Below are 21,635 nucleotides of genomic sequence, written 5' to 3' on the forward strand. Positions count from 1 at the left end.
GTCCTTAGGCTTTTGTTTGTAAGGTTTGCACCTGCTCGGCGATTCTCTTGGTGTGCGGCTACAGGGTAAAAAAAACAGCAAAGACAAAAAAGTTCATCATACTCTTAATCTTCATAGAATACAAGTTTCGGCTTACATCGATGGTTACGCGTAGAACTTCTTCAGGTTGTTGGCGTTCCATGGTCGGGGGAGCGGCCTCTCGTCCAGGTCCTCCAAGTAGTAAGCCCCTGCCCCTGCGACGGCTGTGACTCTGTATGGTCCCTCCCAACTCTGAGCAAGCTTCCCTGCAGCCACGTCCCGCATGTTCCCTACTACCCTTCTTAACACCAATTCCCCGGCACTGAATTCCCTGGTCCTTACGTTTCGGTTGTACCTTTGCGCTAGCTTCTGCTGATACTCGGCAAGACGTACGGTCGCAGCCTCCCTGCATTCTTCTAGCCAATCCAACTGCTCCATCATAAGGTCGGCGTTCTGTACAGGGTCAAACCCAACAACCCGCGCACTGCATAAGCTTACCTCGGTCGGTATCACTGCTTCTGCTCCGTATGCCAGAGAAAATGGGGTTTCCCCCGTGGATCTCCTGGGGGTCGTGCGGTAGGCCCACAAGACACTGGGTAGTTCTTCTGCCCACCTTCCTTTAGCTCCATCCAACCTTCTCTTGAGCCCGTTCAAAATAGTCTTGTTTACTGCTTCGGCTTGGCCGTTACTCTGGGGGTATGCCGGGGTTGAATACTTGTTCTTGATGCCGAGCTCGCCGCAAAAGGTCCGAAAAGCGTTGCTGTCGAACTGTAGCCCGTTGTCTGTCACTAGTGAATTCGGCACCCCAAACCTTGTAACTATGTTTTTCCACACAAACTTTTTCACGTCGGTATCCCGGATATTGGCCAAGGCTTCAGCTTCAGCCCACTTTGTGAAGTAATCCACGGCCACCAATACAAAACGGCGGTTCCCCGTTGCTCGGGGGAATGGACCGAGGATGTCAAGCCCCCATTGTGCAAATGGCCACGGGCTGCTGACAGGATTTAGATGTCCGGCAGGCTGATGGATCATCGGGGCGTGCCTTTGACATTGTTCGCAACTCCGAACGTACTCGGCGGCGTCCTTCTGCATCTGTGGCCACCAAAACCCCTGCGTCATTGCTCTGTGTGCTAGAGATCGTCCCCCGGCATGCCCGCCGCATACTCCTCCATGCAGCTCGGTTAGAAGCTCCTTAACTTTTTCAGGATGCAGGCACAAGAGGTAAGGGCCCGCGAAGGACCTCCTGTACAACTTTCGGTCCGAAGACAACCAGTACCTGGGAGCCATTCGTCGAATCTTATTGGCCTCGGCCTCATCCTCTGGAACTTTATCTTCAGAAAGAAAGTCTATGATCGGGTTCATCCAGCATGGTCCGGCCACCGCCACCTGCGCAACTTCTACTCCGGCCCGGTCGAGGGCAGTCTGTACAGAGATGCTTGGTTCCCTTACAAGTTCAATCGTGATAAGCCTCGGGGTGTCCTCGGTAGCCGATGAGGCTAACGTAGCAAGAGAGTCAGCATGCTTGTTCTGCGACCGGGACACCTGGGATATCTTTACCTTTTCAAACTGACCGATAATCTGCTTTGACGTACTCAGATAAGCTTTCATTCGAGGATCCCGAGCCTCGAAGTCCCCAGTGATCTGATAAACGACCAGCCGAGAGTCTGAGTAGATTTCTACGTCCCTGGCGCCCAGATGCAATACTGCCCTTAGTCCGGCCAACAGGGCCTCATATTCGGCTTCATTGTTCGAGGCTTTGAACCCCAATCTGAAGGAATGTTCTAGTCGCATACCATCAGGGGTAATTATGACAATACCAGCCCCGGCCCCCATAGCGTTCGATGCGCCGTCCACAAATAACCTCCACGGGCGAATCTCCGCACTACAGATTACCTGGCCTTCATTCTTAGGTGTGAATTCCGCGATGAAATCAGCGAGAATCTGCCCTTTCACCGAGCTTCTAGGTCGGTATCTTATGTCAAACGATCCCAACCGAGTCCCCCATTTAGCAATCCGTCCTGTGAAGTCGGATCTCTTCAATAGTGATTGTAATGGATACTCGGTGAGGACGAACACTGTGTGTGCCTGGAAGTAGTGTGGTAACTTCCTCGTGGCGTGTACCAAGGCCAGAACCAACTTTTCAAGAGGCAGGTACCTTGTCTCGGCATCGACCAAGGTCTTGCTTACGTAATACACTGGTATTTGCACTCCCCGGTCCCTTAGTAATACAGCACTTACGGCATGATTGGTCACTGCTAGGTACATAAACAGATCCTCCCCGGGTTCCGGGGCCGTCAACCTCGGCGCCTTTGCCAAATACTCCTTTAGTTCTCGAAAAGCTTCATCGCAGCTCTCGTCCCACTGAAACCCCTTCCACTTCTTCAGAAGCTGATAGAATGGCCGGCAGCGATCGGCAAACTTGGAGATGAACCGGTTCAAGGCGGCCAGCATTCCGGTGAGCACCTGCACCTCCTTAGGGTTGCTCGGTGGTTTTAGGCGGTTGATTGCCTCTATTTGGTCGGGGTTAGCCTCTATTCCCCGAGTGGAGATCAGATAACCCAGGAACTTGCCAACCCTCACTCCGAAAGTGCACTTTTCGGCATTGAGGCACAGCCTGTGTCGCCGTAGTATCTCGAATACTCCCCGAAGGTCTTCAGTATGCAGCGACTCTTTTCTGCTCTTTACTACCATGTCGTCGATATAAACCTCAACCGTGCAACCAATTTTCTCCCGGAACATCCTTGTCATCATACGCTGGTAGGTAGCCCCGGCATTCTTCAGTCCAAACGGCATGACTTTGTAGTGGTAGTTTGCGTTCGGGGATATAAATGCTGTCTTCTCTCGGTCCTCGGGTGCTAAGGCAATCTGGTGGTAGCCTTGGAAGGCGTCTAGGAAACTCATTCTCGGGTGCCCGTACGTGGCATCCACCAACTGATCAATCTTGGGCATCGGTAACGGATCCTTGGGACACGCTCTGTTTAAATCGGTGAAGTCCACGCAAACTCTCCATTTACCGCTCTTCTTCTTTACTACGACAGTGTTTGCTAGCCATCTCGGGAAGAATATTTCTTTTATGGCCCCGGCTTCCTTCAGCCGCTGGACCTCCAGGTTTACTGCATCGACGTGCTCCTTTGACGCTCTTCTCGGCTTCTGCTTTTTCGGAGGAAATGATGGGTCCACATTGAGTTTGTGAACAATGAACTCGGGGTCTACGCCGGGCACTTCATACGGGTTCCACGCGAAGACATCTATGTTCTGCAATAGGAACAGCAACATCTCTGCCCTTTCCCGGTCATTCATGCTTGTACCTATCTGGAAGTATTTGTCACTATCTGGGAGAATTCTTACCTTCAGTACCTCCTCGGCAACGTCCGCCCCCTTTTCCTGGGGTATCTGTAATTGCTATGCAGTCTCTTTCTCGGCGTGCTCAGCTTGGCCGAGCTGTTCCTTTTCCCACTGGACCGCGGCTATGAGGCATTGCTTCGCCACCTGCTGATTCCCCCTTACCTCTACAACTCCGTACTCAGTAGGAAACTTTACTTTCACGTGAAGGGTGGACGGAACAGCCCCCATGGTGTGAATCCACGGCCTCCCCAGGATTGCGGTGTAAGGTGCGAACGATCGGACTACTATGAACGTAACTGCAACTTCCTTGCCCTCCATGTCCACTGGGAGTGAGATTTGCCCCTCGGGAATCACAATTCTCCCGTCAAACGAGACCAATGGCGTGTTATACTTCGCCAAATCCTGGGTTCTTAACCCGAGCCCTTCGAAGAGGTCCGGGTACATGACGTCAGCCCCACTACCCTGATCAATCATCACCCTCTTCACCAGGAATCCGCCTATCCGGGCTGTCACCACCAAAGCGTCGTCGTGTGGTTGGATGGTTCCTTCGAAATCATCTTCTCCGAACGAGATGTCTAGCCGTCCAGCCCTCTTTTGCTTCTTGGATGATTCTCCCTCCGCGCAAGCCACTGTCATCACTATCCTAGCCGCCGCTGCCCCTCTCGGTGCGGCATGAATGACGTTGATTACTCCCCGGGGTGGTGGAAGGGGATTCCTTCTCTGTGGGGCGCTTTGCTCGGTCTCCCGGTCAGTGGAATCTGCTACAAACTCTTTCAGGTGCCCTGCCTTCACTAACTGCCCGAGATGATCTTTCAATACCCTACACTGCTCGGTGGTGTGCCCCTTGTCTCTGTGATAAGTGCAGTATAGGCTTTGGTTCCTCCGAGATGGGTCGCCCCCCATTTTGTTCGGCCATCTGAAGAATGGCTCGTTCCTTATCCGTTCCAGTATCTTGTGCACGGGCTCTTTAAACAACACATTAACCCCTTCGAACTGCACCTCTGGTTCCTGCATTCTGAAGTCCCTTTTCGGCTTTGGCGGCAAGATGCTTTGCCGAGATCTCCCCGAAAAAGGGGCTTTCCCCCTGCTTTGCAGCCGGTCATCCTCCAAGCGTTTGTACTCCTCTATGCGTCTCATCAGTTGCCTCATGTTCTCCGGGGGTCTTCTTGTCAACGACTCCCGTAGTTCAGAATCCTCGGGGAGCCCCATCCTGAAGGTGCTAGCCGCAATCTTCTCGTTTCCCCCACCAATCTCATTGTAGAGTTCCCAGTATCGGCTGGCATAACTCCGAAGGGTTTCCCCGACCCTCATTTTCATGGAAAGCAACGCGTCGACCGGTTGTTGCACTCGGCTGCATGTTACGAACCTGCTGCCGAACTCCTGAATCAGCTCGGCGAAGCTGTGTATAGAACCTTTCCGCAACCCATTGAACCACCTCAGTGCGGTAGAGCCGAGACTAGAGGGGAATACTTTACACATCAATGCGTCGTTGTGCGCATGCAACGACATCATGTGGATGTAATGACTGACATGCTCCACGGGGTCTGTCCTCCCCTCATAGGAATTGAATGGTGGGCGCGCGAATCTGCTCGGCATGGGTGCCCGTTCAATCTCATCCGAGAATGGAGACCGGGCCGCCATCCGCAAGGCCCTGCTCATGGCATCCATTGCGGCGTTGTGGTGCTGCTGCTCCTCTGGCGACTCTGACCCTTGGTTATCATACCCATGTGACCGGGAACGGTCCCGTCTACGACGAATATCCCGGGAGTGACGACGTGACTCTTGAGAATGGGATCGGTCTCGGTGTTGTTGCGTAACAGGTCGGCTGGAACCTTCCTCGCCACGGTTCCTTCTGGGTTGGGGGTTGTGGTCCCTTTCGTGGCGCCGACCCCTTGCCTCCAGCTCCAAGTCCATTACCAATCTGCGCAACCGCTCCAGCTCCCGGTCTCTATCATCAGGTTGCCGATGTGCTGAGACGTTTGAAATCGTCCGGTGCGTTTGGTCCGATCCTTCTCCCAATCCGGACCCTTCCTCTCCTCTTGAATGCTCCCTATCCTCCAGCCGCTTCTGCCTTCTCTCCCTCCACGTCGATCCCCAGGAAGATCCTGCGGAATTGCTCGGAACGTGCCCTCTTGAACGCTCCTCAGACATCTTCTTTGCTTGAGTCTCACTCGAACCACAGCTTCGTAGGATGGCCCCACGGTGGGCGCCAATTGTAAGAACCAAGTACAAGAACTCTGGGCCTTAGATCCCTTGGGCTCACAATTTATTTGTAGTGGGTTTAAGGATTTCCTACAATGGGTCGTTCTCGGCAGAGAGACTCAAAGCAACACTCAGTTGAAAAGCTCTCTCCTTGACTATTTTCTCTCCATTTTTCTGAACCCCTTCTTCTCCCAACTTTCCTCTATTTATAGCCAATGTTAGTGGGGAGACCATGATTATGTTCATCGTTAGTGCTATTGAAGGTCCAGTATTATCTGGTTAAAGTGGCTGTTTTAGGTGAGAGGGCGGTGCAGCATTTATGATCTTGGAACTTGGCTCCATTTTCACCGATTGTGTTCGGCGACTCACGTTCCCGTGCATATCATGACCCTCCCGGGTATTGACTCAAGCGCTCTACCGGGAAATGTTAACCGGTCAACCCCGGGAGCTTAATAACCAAAACTTGTTTTTGGCCCTAAGGCAGTTTTAAGAAGGGCATAAGGTAACGGGAACTATCTGCCGGGCCTGCGCCCAAGGCTGGTATGGGCTTGGGCCCGGGGCCTAGATGGGTCTGGGCCCAAGGCCTGTATGGGCTTTGGGAGCTCGGTGCCGTACAGGTCCAATTATACTTTTATCTAAAGTATTTTTAACAAAAAATTTTCAGTTTCTAGCAAATTTCAAACAGCAATGGCAAAACTTCAAAGTTTATCAGCTCAAAAGACGAGCAATTGTGCTATAAGTTTTATCTTTGGGTAGTTGGGAAGGCAGCGCGTGCAAGATCTTTGAATTCAAATCTTTGGGCCCAGATCTTACAAAGCTTATCGGCAGATAAATTGCTTTATCTGACGATAAGCTTTGTAAGATCATGTGCAAAATAGAGAAGAGAATCAGTGAGCCAATGCATTAAACGTGCTTAAAATGCTGGTCCTTTTTGAACCCGGGTCCCAATCTCACGAGCATTGTAAATGTTAAAAATGATTGAAATACTATTTGCATATTCATTTGAATGAGTGACAAAAATTACATCAATCTATGACACACTTTACATTCTAGTTCACAATTGAATTATCTAGATCAGATGAAGATGAATTATCTTCAAAAAGAATTATCTAGATCAGACTCAAAAGAATTTGTAGCAGCAAAAAAAATATTACCAGGATGGCCGTGCTAAAATTGGTCCATCCATATACAAATTCAACATCCGGGTAGAAAATTAGCTTCAGTAACTCCGGGAACTAAAACTTGTCCGGGTCACTGAACCACCCGAGAGCGATCCTCTAGAAATTCCACAGGAATGAATTATATGATTCCTGAGAAACAATCCCATCAAGATTTTCTTCTCCATAATCCACATTAGGCAAGGGCTGTGAAAATAACCCGTTTGTAAGATCATCAAAGCCCGGAAATATCCCATAATCCGACCCGTAATTACTCAAGCCCATCGTCTTTAAAAAATCCAATTCTAAATCCAAATCGAAGAACGACCCATCTAAAATGTTGGTCGAAATCGAATCACTGTCTATCTGAACAGTCTCCACCGTCGCTTCCGACACCGAGGGAGACGGTGTAAATGAAGAAGACGAATTGTTATTATTATTATTGTTCATCATCTCCAAGTGATGACCCAAATCGCTCTCACTTTTGGGAGGGTCCGACTCCGAATTGGCGAACTTGGCCGCCGCGGCTTGAATCTCCGCCGCCTTGAGCGACCTTCCGCCGGGGATTTCAGGTGGGTTATTAGGAAAATTGAACCTGGCAGCGCGGCCACGCAAGCAGAAGAGGGCCGCGTCGAAAGCACGCGCCGCCTTCTCAGCCGAATCGTAGGAACCCAACCAAATCGAAGAAATTAGCTCAAAATGTTTAACCAGTTGTGGCCAAGCTTCACAGAGATGGTGAGAGTTTATTTTTTATTTTTTATTTTTTTTATATATATAATTTTTATATTTTTATATTTTGAGATTTTGAAAATTGAAATTTTTTTTCTTTTTTTCGAAATTTTAACATGTAAATTTTTTTGGTTATAGGTATCATGTTCCACAATCATTAATTAAAGATGATTTGAGGAATTTGGTGGTAACCCATCATTTGTCAATTTTCAAACAATCACAATGAAGTGTGTGTGGCAATGCATATGAGAGTAATAATACATTGGAATTGTCATGCAATGAACGTCCAATTTCATCAATTAAATTTGCTAGTTTTGGTACTCCACAAGGTACCTGTGGATCGTTTCAGAAAGGTAGCTGTGAAATAACAAAAGATGCATTGTCTATCCTCCAAAATGTATGTAAATTTTTTAGATGTTTATTTTTATTATCTTTTACTTTTATATATATATATAACAAAAGATGCATTGTCTATCCTCCAAAATGTATGTAAATTTTTTAGATATTTATTTTTATTATCTTTTACTTTTATATATATATATATATATATATATATTCATTTTCATGTGAAGTTTATATAATATTAACCAAATTTTTGTTTTAATTTTGTAGGCATGTGTTGGTAAGAACACATGCTCAATTGAGGTTTCTGAAGAGACATTTGGAACAGTAGATTGTGGTGGAGTCCCCAAAAGACTAGCTGTGGAGGCTGTGTGCTAAATTTTTTATTTAAGTTTTTAGTTTTAGGTCTTGGGTTTTCTCAGAAAAAAAAAAGGGTCTTGGGTCATAAATTATGTGGTTTTGTTTGCTAGTTAGGGTTAGGGTGTTATGGTTAGGGAGTTCAATTTCCTCATTTAGTACTGTTTACTTTGTTAAATAAATTAGTAATTGAAATCGTTTTTATGTGTTATATTTCTTGTGGGATTTTTTTTTCCTCTGCAATATGAAAATTACCTATATCACTTGATTTATCTTAAAACAAGATTTTTTCTGATGCAGTTGCAGTAATTTATTTTACAATTTATCAGACAAATGTAACAAAAAGAGTTAGTGACCCCAATTAAAATATAATCATTGTTAAATATGATCAAACTAATAGAGGTCTTCACGAAATTATTCTTCTACAAAAGGGTATTGGAGTTTTCAACAGGGTAAATAATTTTCCATTAATTGGTTTTCTACTTTATTTCCCTTACAAAAATTACAGTATCACAGCAGCTTCCTATTACCTTTAGCAGATTTAGGAAATCAGGGATTGGGCTTGAAATGGGCTTTGAGTCTTAGGAACTGAACAGTTGGGCTTGTCATCGAGCCGAAATTATTATGGTAAAAATTGAGGTTTTTCATAGATAGGATCACAAAATTCTGATATAGATCAGTACAAAATAGAATTAGAATGTCTACATTAAATACAGAAACCTAAATCATAACTTGGTATAAAATGAGGTATCAACAAGGATTCCATTGAAATGAAAAAATAAAATTCTATAGGGACAAAAAATGAAACATGTTAAAGTTAAACGATATAATTTGTAATTTAACTTTCTTAATCATTATTGGAAAGTAAAAAAATCTATTTTGAGATGCAAGAGTCAAAAATACCATTAAATTTACCCTCAAATTTAATGGTTGAAAGTGATATCATCTTTGTGATTCAATCAAACACTTTTAAAAAAAAAAAAAAAAATTAACCACACTCATAACTCTAATGGAAAAATTTCTCAAAGCATGAAATTCCATAACTATTTAGCCACATATTTTACGAATAACTTTATGGAATAATAAAAAAGACTTCTAATCATTGTTGTATTTCTCTGGATATATATGTTGTCAAAGATTTTGCTAAGGAAGATTATGATGCTAAATTTGTGGATCAAAATTGTGAAATTAATACCGCTCAAATTTGATAATGGAAAAAGTTTGTATACAAACTTGGTTCAATTGGTTGTAACTCTTCCCAAAAAAAAAAAAAAAATGGTTGTAACTAGTGATTATAACTCTCACTTAAAACATTAATATGATTATATATTTTGAAAATCTAATCATTAGATTATATATTTTTTATATTCTTAATGCGCATGTCAAATTTTGTGTTAATTAGATGTTATTTACTATTCAATCCATAAACTTATTTTTTATGCATAATTTTAGACAACAAAAACTTGAAATTTAAATATTTGATTGATGATATAACTATTAATTTTTGATTTTTTGGAAATTTTACTAGCATGAAGGATATAAGAAGAAAATGAAATCCAATGTTTGATTTATCAATATTCACATCTAATATAAAAAATATAAGTGAAGTTATAACTATTGACTACAATCAAGTTTGTAGCAAAACTTTCTCATTTGATAAATAAATTTCTCAAAGATATTGGCCTCATTCTTTAACCAAAAAAGTTTTTTTTTTTTAATCAATACAATATTACAAGTGGGAGACATTTCTTGTAATTCTAAGATTCATGGAAGCAAGGCAACATAAATCTAGTCCTTGACTACGGTCCAATGCAATTTTTAACCATGTGGGTGGAGTCTATTACGCAAGAACTACACAGTTTTGCTTGGTTGAATTGAAATTTAAAACCTCTGAACAAGTCATTGGCTATCCTTGAATTGTGTTCAATCAACTTTCACCTACACTTGTTCTCCTCCGGGAGGGTCGTTGAAGTGGTCCTCCTAATAACTGAAATAATGCCATTTATACAAATGCGTGAGCTAGATTCTTAATCAGAACAAGAGTTATAAATAAAAACCCACTAAGTGATGTATATTTTCATAAATAGTGTTTTATTGGTTAGAAGTACCAAAAGGACCACTTTAGCAACTCTCTTGACAGACCTAATAATTTCTCCTTATATAGACATTTGCTTGTGATATAAATATCTGGTCTCAGCTACACATATTTGGTGTAGTTATAGTCAGGGATCAAAATGCAATGCATTTGGATTAACAATAATCTTCTACATGTTTTAGCCTTGCTATGCTCATGTCTTTCAGTATTAGCAGCAGGCACAAGTGTTTCCTATGATTCAAGTGCCATTATTATCAATGGTGAAAGGCGAGTTATTTTTTCTGGTTCAATTCATTATACACGCAGCACCCCAGAGGTATCCTAAATTTCTCTATAATTTTTGAAGTAAATTCTAAAATGACATTGTCTTGGAAAACCCGAATGAATTACTGTTCTTATTTTCTGTTCAGAACTCGACATATATATTGGTTTTTATATGGACACACATTTTGCCAACACACTTTAACACAACTTACACATTTGTCAATATGTGATTGTATTACATTACTTACACATGAGAACTACCACTGATACTTGTAAAAGTCAATCTAATCATTACTTGACATGTGTACTAATTATGACAAAGTATGTGCAAGAGTGTGTGTTTTTAGACTTTTTGCTCAAGTAGTTTGATAGAAGGTAAGTTTGATGCAATTGAAATTGATGTATCAAATTTAACCCTATAGTTTCAAAATTATAGGATTTCATTTGTTACACTTCTACACCTATAAACTATGTAGCTACGGAAAGTAACTTAAGCTTGCTCTTCCAATGTGTGGTGTGGGTAAAGATGTTTCCATATACTTTGTACAACATAATATATACAATCTCCATGCTGGTTACAGATGTGGCCGGATTTGATTCAAAAGGCAAAAGAAGGTGGACTTGATGCAATTGAAACATACGTGTTCTGGGACCAGCATGAGCCCCAGCGTCGAAAGGTTGGCATTGGTTTTAAGTTTTAGCTTTTAAACACCAATTTTATCTCAAGGAAATAAACTTTCAAGCCCAGCCATTTGTTCTGATATTCGTTTTTTGCTATGGCCTAGTACGATTTCTCCGGAAAACTAGACTTCATAAAGTTTTTCAAGCTGGTTCAAGAAGCTGGACTATATGCCTTTCTGCGAATTGGTCCCTATGTTTGTGCTGAATGGAATTATGGGTAAACCTTTTGTGCGACTTGTAAATTTTATAAGTACCTAATAAAGAGTGTCACTTAAATAAACATCTTTAATTTTTGCTCACCAGAGGTTTCCCAGTGTGGCTACATAATTTGCCGGGTATTCAACTGAGGACAGACAATAAAATTTTCAAGGTTAAGACTTTAATAAATTTGCCTCATATTTGTTCTTACTTGGTTCCATGGAAATAATAATATTGAATTTTGGTAGCAAGAATCTAAATTCTATGTTTTTTTAACATGCAGGATGAAATGCAAACTTTCACTACCAAGATAGTGGATTTGTGCAAAGAAGCAAAGCTGTTTGCACCACAAGGAGGTCCCATAATATTTGCACAGGTTTCATCTAAGAATAATGCTAAATCTACTATCAATTTTAGTAGACAAGTTTACAAACTCAGGCAGTTACATTTTTGTGGTTGGTGACTTACGTAATAAAATTTGTAATATCACCTAATTATAGCGACCAGATTATTCTTTTATTCTCCTATTCCAATGGTGAACATTAATACTAATTAGCATAAACCTTTTTCCTGAATTTGAATTCAATTTCAAACATCACAGATTGAGAACGAATATGGAAATATTATGAAACCTTATGGAGAAGCAGGGAAATCATACATTCAATGGTGTGCAAATATGGCTCTATCCCTCAACATAGGTGTCCCTTGGATTATGTGCCAGCAGAGTGATGCTCCGCAATCCATGGTATTTCATTTTTCTATCTTCATTGAAACATATCTCGTAGTATATAACATCAAACTTAGAAAAACTGTTGAAAAGGTTGATGTAACTTATTTCATAAAAAAAATAAAACAAAATTTTCCTGTTCCCTCTTACAGATAAACACATGCAATGGGTTCTACTGCGATGACTTTAAGCCAAACAACCCAAAAAGTCCCAAAATGTGGACAGAAAACTGGACTGGATGGTAAATCTTCTTGCTTTACATTTTTTTTTTTCCTGGATGTACTACCAGAGCTCAATTAGTATGTAAATTCCTTTAAGGTACAAGACATGGGGTGGCAAGTGTTAAATATATTAGCATCGCGATGTGTTATACCATGTTGTGTATGCTAGAGTGGATGCGGAAGAGGAAGCATAGAATAGGAACACTGAGAACACGAGGGTTACGTGGTTCAGCCTTACGGCCTACATCCACGGAGGAATCCCTTAAGGGCTACATCTTTATTGTATGAGAGTGTAGTACAATAATCTCCTATGTTACAATGAACCCTAACATGAGTATATATAGGCGACTAAACCCTAGACTACTAGTACAAGCAGGAATGGGTTTGGGCCTATTACATTGGGCTAATATGTCTAATATATATCTCTAACACCCTCCCTCAAACTCAAGGCGGAAGCTCGATGAAGGCTTGAGGTTGGATAAGCATAAGAAGATCACTTGGAGATGCCATAAATAATGCCTTTGAAGAAACCACAATGAAGAATGTGCCAATTGTCCAATTTCGAAGCTTCAAATGAAGAAACGGAGGCCAAAATCCGAATCTACGCGAAAAACTGAGCAAGATAGGCCCTTTGGAAAATTTTGACTTTTGGTCAAAAGTCAACACAAAAAGTCAAAGTCAACTGGTCCAGAGTCAAAGTCAACAGTCAAAGTGCTCACGGGTCAGACCCGGGTGGTCCGGGTCGGGTCGGTCCAGTCAACGGTCAGCTAGGTGACGTGGTGCTGACGAGACGACACTGCTGACGTGGCTGATGACGTGTCGCTGATGACGTGGACTAGGGCTGACGTGGACGTGCTTGCGTGGCTGCTGACGTGGAGTGATGACGTCATCCGGTGACGTCAGATGACATCAGCAGGAATTTTTCGGCGCCTGGCAGGAGCGTGTGAAGTTCACCGGCGCGTGGAGGAGATGCCGGAAACTTGTGAGGTGCGTGGAGGCGCGTGTAAGCTCGGTTGAGGCCCGTAATTTCAGGTTTCGTAGATCGGCGGACGAGGAGGCCGACAGGGCGGCGCATGCGCCCAGAAGACGATCTAGAAGTCAAGAATCTATGGCGGCGCGTGGGAGATTTTCCAGAGGCTACTGCGGCGTGTGGAGGCGCGTGAGAGCTCGTATGATTACCAGATTCTCAGGCCAAGTGGATCGGTGGACGACAAGGCTGGCTTGGCGGCGCGTGTGACTGAGATCCGAGCTGGGAGTCGAGAATCTTCGACGGCGCGTGTGAGAGTTCTAGGAGCCATTGGTCACGCGTGGTGGCGCGTGCGGCTGCCGTTGGAGGTCGGGTTTCTGGGTTTTGGTCGCGATATGCCGTGGAGCACGTATGTCTTGTTGGTTTCATCAGGCGAAGGCTTGATGTGCACAGATCTTATAGGGAGAGACACTGATTGCTTGGGTTTAAGATCTGGACACAGCAGTGAGAGCCATAGCGGCTGCGAGATGCCGTGGAGTCTAGATCCAGCCGACAAGCATATGACTTTTGATGGTGGTGTGCACGTGAGAATCTTCTTTGCTTGCTAGAGATGTTTGTTTAATGCCAAGAACGGAGTTTGGCTCTGATACCACGTCGTTGACCCGGACCGACCCTACCCGGACCACCCGGATCTGAATCTTGGACACAAGTCTGTGGTGTTGGTTTCGTCAGGCGAGGCTTGGATTTGCGCATGTGACTGAGATCCGAGCTGGGAGTCGAGAATCTTCGACGGCGCGTGTGAGAGTTCTAGGAGCCATTGGTCAAAGTCAACTGGTCCAGAGTCAAAGTCAACAGTCAAAGTGCTCACGGGTCAGATCCGGGTGGTCCGGGTCGGGTCGGTCCAGTCAACGGTCAGCTAGGTGACGTGGTGCTGACGAGACGACACTGCTGACGTGGCTGATGACGTGGACTAGGGCTGACGTGGACGTGCTTGCGTGGCTGCTGACGTGGAGTGATGACGTCATCCGGTGACGTCAGATGACATCAGCAGGAATTTTTCGGCGCCTGGCAGGAGCGTGTGAAGTTCACCGGCGCGTGGAGGAGATGCCGGAAACTTGTGAGGTGCGTGGAGGCGCGTGTAAGCTCGGTTGAGGCCCGTAATTTCAGGTTTCGTAGATCGGCGGACGAGGAGGCCGACAGGGCGGCGCATGCGCCCAGAAGACGATCTAGAAGTCAAGAATCTATGGCGGCGCGTGGGAGATTTTCCAGAGGCTACTGCGGCGCGTGGAGGCGCGTGAGAGCTCGTATGATTACCAGATTCTCAGGCCAAGTGGATCGGTGGACGACAAGGCTGGCTTGGCGGCGCGTGTGACTGAGATCCGAGCTGGGAGTCGAGAATCTTCGACGGCGCGTGTGAGAGTTCTAGGAGCCATTGGTCACGCGTGGTGGCGCGTGCGGCTGCCGTTGGAGGTCGGGTTTCTGGGTTTTGGTCGCGATATGCCGTGGAGCACGTATGTCTTGTTGGTTTCATCAGGCGAAGGCTTGATGTGCACAGATCTTATAGGGAGAGACACTGATTGCTTGGGTTTAAGATCTGGACACAGCAGTGAGAGCCATAGCGGCTGCGAGATGCCGTGGAGTCTAGATCCAGCCGACAAGCATATGACTTTTGATGGTGGTGTGCACGTGAGAATCTTCTTTGCTTGCTAGAGATGTTTGTTTAATGCCAAGAACGGAGTTTTGCTCTGATACCATGTTAAATATATTAGCATCGCGATGTGTTATACCATGTTGTGTATGCTAGAGTGGATGCGGAAGAGGAAGCATAGAATAGGAACACTGAGAACACGAGGGTTACGTGGTTCAGCCTTACGGCCTACATCCACGGAGGAATCCCTTAAGGGCTACATCTTTATTGTATGAGAGTGTAGTACAATAATCTCCTATGTTACAATGAACCCTAACATGAGTATATATAGGCGACTAAACCCTAGACTACTAGTACAAGCAGGAATGGGTTTGGGCCTATTACATTGGGCTAATATGTCTAATATATATCTCTAACAGCAAGGATCCCTATCGAGCAGCTGAAGACGTGGCATTTGCTGTAGCACGCTTTTTCCAAGCTGGAGGGGTCTTTCAAAATTATTACATGGTTGATTATTCTGTTAACCCAAACTCAAAACTCTCGCACCTTTGTATCTTGCAGTTGAGATTCTATAATGAGCAGTTTTAAGTTCAATTTATTGACACATTCTTTTACTTCCTTCACTTCAGTATCATGGAGGCACCAACTTTGGACGCACATCAGGAGGGCCATTCATTGTAACATCATACGAATATCATGCACCACTTGATGAATTTGGTAATCAAAGAACCAAATAAAACAAAATATTTTTCCATCTTATTTTTTATTTCAAATAAACCAAAGATAAATTTTCTCATTCCAGCACTAAATAACTATAACAGCATTTTTAATTTGCATCAAGGTCAATCTTTTCTTTGAGACACTTTTAACTCAAAAACTAAATGAATATTAATAGTGATTTGAAGTCAATTATCACTATGTCTGCACAATAGACTGTTCATGCTCATTTAAAAAAATTTCAGGGAATTTAAATCAGCCCAAGTGGGGACATCTTAAGCAACTTCATGCAGCTATTAAATCGGGAGAGAAGGTTCTCACAAATAGCTCCCCATCAACCAAGCAGATTGGTAATGGAACTGATGTAGGTCACCGAATTGAACTGAAACTCATTTCACTAATCATTTTATATCCAAAGTAAAAGGAGTAATATTGATACATTAATTTTGTTATCAGCTAACTACGTACGTTAGCAATTCTACTGGGCAAAAATTTTGTTTCCTAAGCAATGTGAACCTGGAAGATGCTAATGTTGATTTGCAAAAAGATGGCAAGTATCTTGTGCCTTCTTGGTCTGTTAGCATTCTTGATGGTTGCAACAAGGAAATTTACAACACTGCAAAGGTGAAAGAAAGGGATTGACTAGCTTTTTGTCTAGTGAATTCTATTTGTCCCACAAGTCTTTCAAGTACGTAACCATTCTAATTATGTATGTTATTCTCTACAGGTTAACACGCAGACCTCTTTGATGGAAAAGAAATCAGATGGGGCTGAGAATTCTACAAAACTCTCTTGGAGTTGGGTACCAGAATCCATGAACGACACCCTCTCAGGAAAGGGAAGCTTTACAGACACAAAGCTTCTTGAACAAAAGGCAGCTACTGTTGATGTGAGTGATTACTTGTGGTACATGACTAGGTAAGATTTTAATTCAGATTGTATCTGCTTTGAAACATCAAAAAATGGAATATGCTAGACCTAAAGATCATTGGCAAGTAAACAAAAATACAGCTTTACCTAAACAAGATTGAAACTTAAAAAAAAATTTATAACACAAAGAGAAAAAAAAAATGACTTCCTTTTTTTTTTTTTTTTTTTTTGGAGGAACATGGAAAAAAAAAATGACTTCCTAAATCTTTATGACACAGTGTTGACATAGATAATGAGACGCAATGGACCGATGCAAAATTGCATGTGAACACAACAGGCCATGTACTTCATGCCTATGTTAATCAACAGCTGATAGGTACTTCCGATTTGGTACAATGCATTTCAATTTGTATGATAGATAGTTCACATTTTTGCTGCTTAATTAATACTTATTTAATCTTTTATTCTTAATCTCGATGTCAGGTTCACAATGGGAAGCTAGAGGCAATTTTCGTTTCGTATTTGAGCAACCTGTCACCCTGAAATCTGGGACTAATACTATAAGTCTCCTCAGTGCCACAGTTGGTCTGCAGGCATGTTTTTAACTCAGTTGTTGACATAATATGATGAAGATAATGAGGCAACCTTCCTTTAAATGATATCGAGTTTATAAATTTACATAGTTTCCTCATTGATCTATTCGTAGACTATAGCTCACACATTATACCTTTGACATGAATATGAATAGCTAAAACATAAATATGTACGTGGGCAAGTTTTAACATAAATATGTACGTGGGCAAGTTTTAACATATTTATATGGGCAGAATTATGGTTCATTTTTTGATTTGACGCCAACTGGGATCGCTGGAGGCCCAGTTCAATTGATTGGAAAGGGAAATGTTGTAAAAGATTTATCATCAAATCAATGGTCTTACAAGGTACATTTTGTAGAGAATGGTTTTTGAGCTGCATGGCTTTTTACTAATTTTTATGATTAGTCAACATTAATTAATTGACTTTTTTTTTTTTTCAATAAAGGTTGGGTTGAATGGTGAGGACCGACGACTCTATGATGTGCACTCACCATCTGGCAGCTATTGGACTCTAAATAATAGACTTCCAAAGCGTGTACCTATGACGTGGTACAAGGTTATTACTCCATCTCATTGGCTTTAGAGTGCATTTGAATAGGAAATGAATGTTTGAATTGTCTTTCGGTGATTGGTGGCATGTTAATTTGTAAGTTTTATCTATTGTGTTGTGTTCAGACCGAGTTCAGGGCACCTTCGGGCACAGACCCTGTGGTGGTGGACTTGAAAGGCATGGGTAAAGGGCAGGCATGGGTGAATGGACAAAGCATTGGGCGTTTTTGGCCTGCATACATTGCCGATAAGACAGGATGTAGCCAAACATGTGATTATCGAGGACGATATCACACGGGCAATTGCATGTCAAATTGTGCTCATCCTACTCAAAGATGGTATATAACATAACTTTTACAAACTCTAGCTTTACCAATGAGATAGCAAAACAAAAATCCATTTTTGTTTTTAATGTGTGTCTTTAAGGCACATATTAATCATCCATTTTTAGAAATATTTAATGGAGAAAAGAAAAAGCAATAAAACAAGACAAAACGTTAGTAACTTTTTCATTTTTACATAAAAAGTTTTTAAAAATAGTTTATTAATGTGTACCCTAAGAGCATACGTTAGTAAAATCCATTAATTGATAATAATTTCATATTTATTATTTGTCTTAGGTACCACATCCCAAGATCATTCCTCGATAATGATAAAAACACATTGATTTTGTTTGAGGAGATAGGCGGAACTCCTTTACCAGTGTCTTTCCAGACAGTCGTGACTAGAACTTTATGTGGGAGTGCATATGAAGGTAACTTGTTAGAAATGTCATGTCAAACGGGACACACAATTTCTGAAATCCAATTTGCTAGCTTTGGAGACCCACAAGGCACATGCGGATCATTCAAGAAGGGTTCTTGTGAGGCCGCCAATAGCCTATCTGCTATACAAAAGGTAATCAATTAAACATATATATATTCTTAGTGTTGCATTGCTACAAACTTGGTTAGATGTTTACGCTACAATCAATCATATGTTTCATTGTTCTGTCATGTACAATGCACGTGAGTTATTTAAAATGATTGTATACAATCACTTAAGTGCTTAGTAAGTTATGTACAATGCACATGACAGAGACACATGTCATATTTTTATTGTTAGTTGTAACGTAAAGATTCAATCAAGTTTGTAGTTAAACTTTGTTAATTACCAAAGATATAATAACATATGTGAAAGGACCAAATTTAGCTCCAAACTACTATGTGACGGTGTTGTAAACTAGAAAATTAAAAATATAAATTGATAGTTTAGTATTCAGCCAAAAAAAAATTGATAGTTTAGCCAATTAGTGATGACAAGCTGTATTTGAATTCAACTTGAAAACCAACACCCTTATCTTATTATACTCTTATCCATGTGCAATGCAATCTCCTTTTTGGTGTTGTCTAAACCATAACAGACGGTTTATAAGATTATTCATGTATATACTATTTAAACAAATTACATGATTCATTTAGAAAACTATGTGAATAAAACTATATACATAGATGATCCCTTCAGTCACAACATAGTGGGTTGGAGAAAGATAACTCCAAACTAATTTGAAGCTAGTGAAAATACATCACTTTTAAGCTTTTTTTTCTTTTAATAATAATTTTGTCATGTAGGCCTGTGTTGGAAAAACGAATTGTTCTTTCGAAGCCTCGGAGGCTAAATTTGGATCAAGTGCATGTGGCAAAACCAGTAAGAGACTACTAGTGCAAGCTGTTTGTAATTAACGAAGAAATCAACGCTGTCGTTGATAAGAGAAGGAGGTCTTCCTTTTTTTGTTATCCTTTTCCTGTTCTTGTAAATTGTAATAAGAATTGCTATGGCGTGATCCATAAAATTTTGCTTGGCTAGGTGAGCTCACGTACGAGCGCTAGTGATGTATATTTGAATTTTATGTTGCAACAAATACACTGATTTGGTCTGCTAAATCTTATAACGGGGTAAACTATGTTTTATTTTTCTTTTTCTTTTTTTCTTTTTTTTTGGAGAAGGACAAGGCTGGTTTGATCTAGAGGATCTGAATTTTGGTAAGAGATTTCAAACAACAATTTTCAGTGTTTAAACATAATGTGCCAAACTTATTTCATGATCTTTTTTAAGACACATCAACCGCAACATTTATAAACAATTTGATGAATATTTGCAATTATGGCTGATTCAGTCCAATCCCAACTTAATTTGCATGGGTTCTGGCTTACCTTTTCTAAAAATTTAACAGGATATCTACTTTTATTTTAAATAAAAGTTGCCACATCACCCACTAATAAACCAAAGTTACTTTTTTTTGTTTTACATTATCAACTCTTCAATTTTAAAACTTAGCTCCAAAATAGAAAACTAGCAATAAGAAAAATATGTTTTGCTGCCCCAATTCTCCTCTCTTTTTATTTATTTTTCTTTTTTCCAGCCTGGCAAATCATATTTTAAAACTATTTGGTGTAATCTTTAGAAAAAAGTGTGAAGAAGAAGAAGAAATTTTTTTTCAAACCACTAGAGTATCAGAGAAGGTATTTTCATCTTTACTTTTGATTTCTTATTCAATCCTATGTTTATGAGATGTCAAACTAATTAAAAGATTAAATTTAGGCTAAATATTATTAAATCTGTGGGATTTTCTGTCATTGTTAATGAATTTAGGCAAATATTGTATAAGATTACAAAAGTTTTGCCATCATTCATTATTTTCATTTTTTAGTGGCAATTCACGTTGCTTGTACATTTTGATTTATATTTAACAGTTACATGGTAGGGAAAACAATGATGATAATGAAAAATTGTGTACTGATTATATTCCAAAACTTGGCATTGAATTTGGTTTTGAACAAGAGGCATATGGCTTCTATAATGAGTGTGGAGGAAATTCTGGATTTAGTATTCATAAAGGATGGTGCAATAAAAGAAAAAAAGATGGCGTGGTGACTTCAAGAAAGTTTACTGTTGTAAAGAGGGAAATAAAGCCCCATGGGCCTGAACCGGCCAATATCGGACTTAATTGGCCGATACAGCTTGAATCGGTTGGTTTCGGCCGGCCAATATGAACTGATTCGACTTAATTTGGCGTGAATCTGAAAACAAAAACCAAAAAAAAAAAAAGTAGTGACGTCGCACCTACGCACGGGCAATGGTGTCACCCACCGCATCCCGCATTGGACTCCAGTGTGGCACCCCTGTAGCTGCGTCAGTGCTTTCTTGGCCTGCTACAAAGATAATGTGGTTGAAGATTAAGAAACCCATGCTAGTAGCATTCTTCGATTCACTGATGTGCTACAAAGAGGATGATATTGTTGTGCTGTGAAGACAATGATGCGTTGGTTAAAATTTAAATGTTAACATTCACAGTAGTAGCATACGTTAGAAGCTGCATTAGTCTTGTGGGTGGGCTTTGTTAGTTTTTGCTTGAAATTTAATGAGGTGGCATTGGATTTTAATCTTCACCATTGGTTTATTAGTGGGCGGTGTGACGGCTTATGTTTAAGACAAAATGAGATATCTTGTAAAATTTTTACTAGAAGTAAGCCATACCTAATTTGGATGTGTTATGATTGGTGGCTTGAATGGTGCATGTGGGAGTGCATAGTCCTTGTCTTGGAAGGATTTGTAAACCAAGTCCTTGTTGGTTTACTTTGCCGACTTAGGAAATCCAAGTCCAACTTGGAATCTATTATTGTACACTACAGCTCAACATTAATTAGCCAACATAGTGGTATCTTGCAACAACCCTAATACACAAGCAACAGTATATATATGTGGAATTTGTTATTTGTTAAGAGCCGCATATTGTATAGAGTTCTAAGGTGTGACTTTGTTCTAGAGCCGCATCTTGTATAGAGTTCTAAGGCGTGACTTTGTTCTAGAAAATTTCAGGTTTTTTTTAGTCACATGCTTTTGGTGATTAAGAGCTCTTTGGGTGTATTTGGGGTTTGGGTTTTGTGAGAGTGTTTTGGTACTACCTTTATAA

The 21,635-nt window shown here is 41.5% G+C and overlaps 2 protein-coding genes across 2 annotated transcripts in view; both read left to right on the plus strand.

Annotated features, from left to right (window-relative positions):
- Positions 1-8,284, plus strand: part of LOC126707036 (beta-galactosidase 15-like) — a 28,933-nt gene extending 20,649 nt beyond the window's left edge. The window contains exon 19 of the mRNA XM_050406623.1: positions 8,064-8,284. Within this exon, the coding sequence (XP_050262580.1) occupies positions 8,064-8,171 (108 nt within the window). The 3' untranslated portion in view covers positions 8,172-8,284. The remainder of the gene's footprint in view (positions 1-8,063) is intronic.
- Positions 8,285-11,090: 2,806 nt separating this feature from the next.
- Positions 11,091-19,423, plus strand: LOC126705461 (beta-galactosidase-like). Its single transcript, XM_050404487.1, has 19 exons — positions 11,091-11,186; positions 11,295-11,407; positions 11,494-11,560; positions 11,672-11,764; positions 11,990-12,133; positions 12,268-12,356; positions 12,434-12,454; positions 15,371-15,458; positions 15,581-15,668; positions 15,914-16,032; positions 16,125-16,292; positions 16,396-16,586; positions 16,817-16,914; positions 17,022-17,131; positions 17,366-17,479; positions 17,580-17,690; positions 17,810-18,021; positions 18,304-18,580; positions 19,294-19,423. Exons 1-19 carry the CDS (start codon positions 11,091-11,093, stop codon positions 19,402-19,404), a joined length of 2,310 nt encoding a protein of 769 aa, XP_050260444.1. The 3' UTR covers positions 19,405-19,423.
- Positions 19,424-21,635: the final 2,212 nt, after the last annotated feature.

Source organism: Quercus robur, chromosome 11 (genome assembly GCF_932294415.1).
Source record: "Quercus robur chromosome 11, dhQueRobu3.1, whole genome shotgun sequence".
NCBI lineage: Eukaryota > Viridiplantae > Streptophyta > Magnoliopsida > Fagales > Fagaceae > Quercus > Quercus robur.